Genomic DNA, 4,150 nt, shown 5'->3' with positions numbered 1-4,150 from the left:
TATATACACAGTATATGTGCATGTGTGTATGTGTACACACACACATCCATGCATATATACACATATTTACAGATTGTATAAATGCAGTTTGGAATGTGTATTTGTACATATCCATATGTATGCATGCACTGACTTGACTGAGCAACTACCTTCTTTGTAGATTTTAAGCCAGTCATGTTAGACACATACACTTTGGAAAATTACTGCACGTTTGGCACCAAGTTTTTTTATTATTGGTTTACTGTTCAAAAGTTCGGTAGAAAATAGTCACCTAAATACCGTTGCATACTTGTAGGGTACATTTTCTCTAAATCTATGTAGTCTGAAATGATRCCAACCTGAGACAGATGGACAACCGTTCTGCTGAAATTGTGCGCCTGTAATTGGTGTCCTGGTAGGTGATGCGAGCACCAACGGGGGACAGCAGGTCGTCAAACTGGGCTCGAGTGACACGGAAGTACCGCTGAAAGCGATGCTCATCTGCACGCAGCTCCTGGATTAGATGGTGAAATTCACCAAAATGCAAACGCCTCTGTATTGTGGGATGAATTCAGAACTGGCATTGCGCACGGCATCTATCTGATGCTGCTTTGTTGATTAAATACAACAAAGCAATTCTTCGGATTACGTCCGCCGTTTCAGAGACCGGACAAAAACAAACTCGACCGGAAAAGAACCAAGATGCTCCTCCCATTGCGCATCTTCAGACGCCTTCTGTGTGAACGGATATCTGTTGACAAGCAGCCACAGTTTGACGTCTGGTGTGTTTTTGCTGCTCAAGATGCGTTTGGTGGGAACCCAGCTTAAAAGTAAAGTGATGTGCCTCTAGTTGGCAGCATTACGCATAAGTGGCTCATGTTATGGCTGGAACAGTAAGGTGCAGTCACTAGAGGCAGGGGAGGCAGAGCCTACCCTGTCATCATGGAAGTAAAAAAAACAATATTAAACGCATTAAATTGCCATATTTATACAATTTGTACTATAAACACATTTTCAATTAACTTAAAAATATTTTTAAAATTTTTTTATTCAAAATCGCTGAATTTCCTCATTTCCTGTTTAAATACAGGAGAGACTGACTAGGAAGCAAAATCAAACTCCACCTCCAGATTGCACAATCCTTTCAACCACGCTCCTCCACTTGGATTGCACAATCCCTGCTGCAGGTTATGCAGTGATATATCTCTTTATGTCACCAGTAAAATGTTTCTGAATTTTATTATACACTTCTGACATTCCACAGTTTAGCAGTTTAGTTTATTCACTGACATTCCACAGTTTAGTTTATTATATAAATATGTATTTGTGTAATGTGTTCTGTGAGCTGGAACGGCTGAGAAAAGACACGGTTGAAGATGCGGGTCATAAATTATTATAATTCCTCCCTCTACCCTTCCATACATACTTATGAACATATAAGTATGTATATAAACAACAATAATGATGGCTGTATATTGTTTGTTTTTCACTCAACAATCAGTGTTGTTGGGGAAACTTTTTTTCTGTTAACGGTGGTGATGGATAAATATACATGATGAACATGAACATCAGCTGTTGTTGAATGGGATTAAACCAGCTGCTGATCTAGCTCTTTTAACCACTGGCTTCAGACAAGAAAATCATTTTAAACAAAATAACATGAATTAGGAGCTGCTGTGGAGGCTCAACTCAGCTCTCCTCATGAACAAACACATCTACGAAGTGTCCCTCGCTGTGTGTGCGCGTGCTTATGGACAGATGTCCACTGCCAGTTTGTAGCAAAGCTGCCTTTCTCAAGGAGAAAGTTTGCCTTTCCTTTGTCCAAGCACTGATCCACTGGCAGCGTCCTTTTTTCCATGCAGCTGATGATGTTTAAAATCTTAGATCAGGGGTGGGCAATCCTGGTCCTCGAGGGCCACAGCCCTGCATGTTTTACTTGCTTCTCTGCTCCAACACACCTGATTTGAATGAATGGATGATTATCAGGCTTCTTGCAGTATGGAGGACTGAAACTGACATAATTAGAAATAAAAGCAGAATTAAATAAATGAACCACTAAATAAATTTGAATGTTTTTTTTGAAATACATACGTTTTTGTTTTTCCTTTTACTTCTACATGCATTTGTGTCTCTTTAATGTTTATACTTGATTATTTTTATATTTTACCCACAAGGCTTTTTTATTTCTACGTGTTGCAGGCGTGTGCTGCCTCAGTTTAGCTTAAAGTTTAGTTTAACACAAAGGCAAGGAGAAAAACTTACCCGTGCCTTTGTTTTTAACTAAACTTTAAACTTTAAGCTGAACTGAGGCAGCACACGCCTGCAACACATCGAAACAAAAAAGACTTGTGGGACAAACCATAAAAATATTTCAATTTAAACATTTAAGAGACAAATGTTTGTACAAGTAAAAAGTAAAACTGAAAAATACATATTTTAAAAAACAGTCAAATTTGAAGTGTGTTGAAAAATATCAATTAAACGAGAATTAAATTACAAAACATGAGGTGACGTTCTTTTTTAATTGAATTGGTGCATTTTAAGTGTATTTATTTATTTAGTGGTTCATTTATDTATTTTTGCTTTTATTTATAATTATGTCAGTTTTGTTCCTCCATACAGTAGAACTTAGAAGGTAAATCAATGTCTGAATCAGGTGTGTTGGAGCCAGGAAAAACGTAAAACATGTAGGGCTGCGGCCCTCGAGGACCAGGATTGCCCACCCCTGTCTTAGATAGTAAGTGATTTATCATAGTTATAGCTTCTGACAGTTTTCTTTCTCTGCTTTATAAAGTAATGACCATTAACAGTCAATGAAATACTTAGATTAGCGCTTTTCAATTTTAAAGTTAGAAAGCACAAATCTGTGCACAGAGAAAGTTAGTAAAACCCATAAAGAGCAATTGAGAAAATTAATCCTGCAATTGGTGCTTTAGGGGACTAATGCCCACCACTGATAATCAAAATATATTCTAGTTAACCTAGAAGAAGGTATGTGTGATGCATTAAAAATCAGTAATAAACAGAATAAGTTTGCTTCAGGTCTGTTGTCTCTGCTCGGTTATACGACCCCTTTCTGCAAACACAGTGTAACTCCGGGGTTTGATAGAACTTAAAGATGCAGTAGGTAGTTCTGAGAAAACAGTGGACTTGGCATGAAATTTTGAACGAACACACCATATGGGTCCCTCCCTCTTGTTCTCTGCTGCCCAGTAGCCCTCAAATATCTGAACAATATTTGAAGGAAGGTTTTTTTGTGTGCATAGAAAAATTCTTAGATCTTTGAGTTCAGCTCATAAAAAATGGCAGCAAAAACAAAAGTGTTGTTTATATTTTTGTTAGGTGTATGTAATTAATTTGCTTCACTTTTTCTCTATGTGTCTCTAGAACTGCCACAACATCATGTCTACAAGGAGGAGGCTCTTACTGACCAGACAGAAGAGAAGTTTGTTCTGGAACAGAAGACTGATACCTTCACTGAGACTTCAACTTATGAAGAACGTGACCACAGTGAACCAGAACCAAACATGGACCAACTCCACTGTCACATGTCTCCTGTAGAAGAGGTCTATGATTATGAAGGAAGCAAGCAGGAAGAACCAGGACCAAGTCCAAACTTAGTGCTGAAGGCAAAGAAGAGTTCTGACAGAAGCAGAAGTAAGACTGTAAAAAGCTCTTATCTGTCAGACAGTCTGTGTGATGTTGATTCAGATAAGGCTTTGGTCAAATGGGATATTTGTGGTAAAACTTTGAAGATAAAATCCTCTTTGAAGAAATGTGGCAGAATTCACACAGGTGAGAAATCAGTTTGTGCCTCATCAGCACCACAAGAACACGGTCACATAGATGAGAGAAAACCAAACACTGACAAGAGTCATAGAAAGTGTTTTTCTGATTTATCATCACTGAACCGTCACAATAAAGTTCACTCACAGGAAAAATCATATTCATGTAAACAATGTGGGAAGAGTTTCATTCGAAGCAATGCTTTAATTAGTCACATGAGAACTCACACAGGTGAGAAACCATATTCTTGTAAACAATGTGGGAAGAGTTTCAGTCAAAGGCATTACTCATTGATCCACATGAGAACTCACACAGGTGAGAAACCATATTCTTGTAAACAATGTGGGAAGAGTTTCAGTCAAAGGCATTACTCATTGATCCACAT

At 38.0% G+C, this 4,150-nt stretch overlaps 1 protein-coding gene across 1 annotated transcript in view; it reads left to right on the top strand.

Moving 5' to 3' along the window:
- LOC106529547 (zinc finger and SCAN domain-containing protein 2) overlaps positions 1-4,129 on the top strand; it is a gene marked incomplete at its 3' end in the record, with an annotated part of 7,378 nt that extends 3,249 nt beyond the window's left edge. The window contains exon 3 of the mRNA XM_014025007.1: positions 3,367-4,129. Coding sequence (XP_013880461.1) covers positions 3,367-4,129 — 763 coding nt within the window. The remainder of the gene's footprint in view (positions 1-3,366) is intronic.
- Positions 4,130-4,150: the final 21 nt, after the last annotated feature.

The sequence above is a fragment of the Austrofundulus limnaeus genome, unplaced genomic scaffold (assembly GCF_001266775.1).
Source record: "Austrofundulus limnaeus strain Quisiro unplaced genomic scaffold, Austrofundulus_limnaeus-1.0 Scaffold451, whole genome shotgun sequence".
NCBI classification, from domain to species: domain Eukaryota; kingdom Metazoa; phylum Chordata; class Actinopteri; order Cyprinodontiformes; family Rivulidae; genus Austrofundulus; species Austrofundulus limnaeus.
This window is presented reverse-complemented; position numbering and strand designations above follow the sequence as displayed.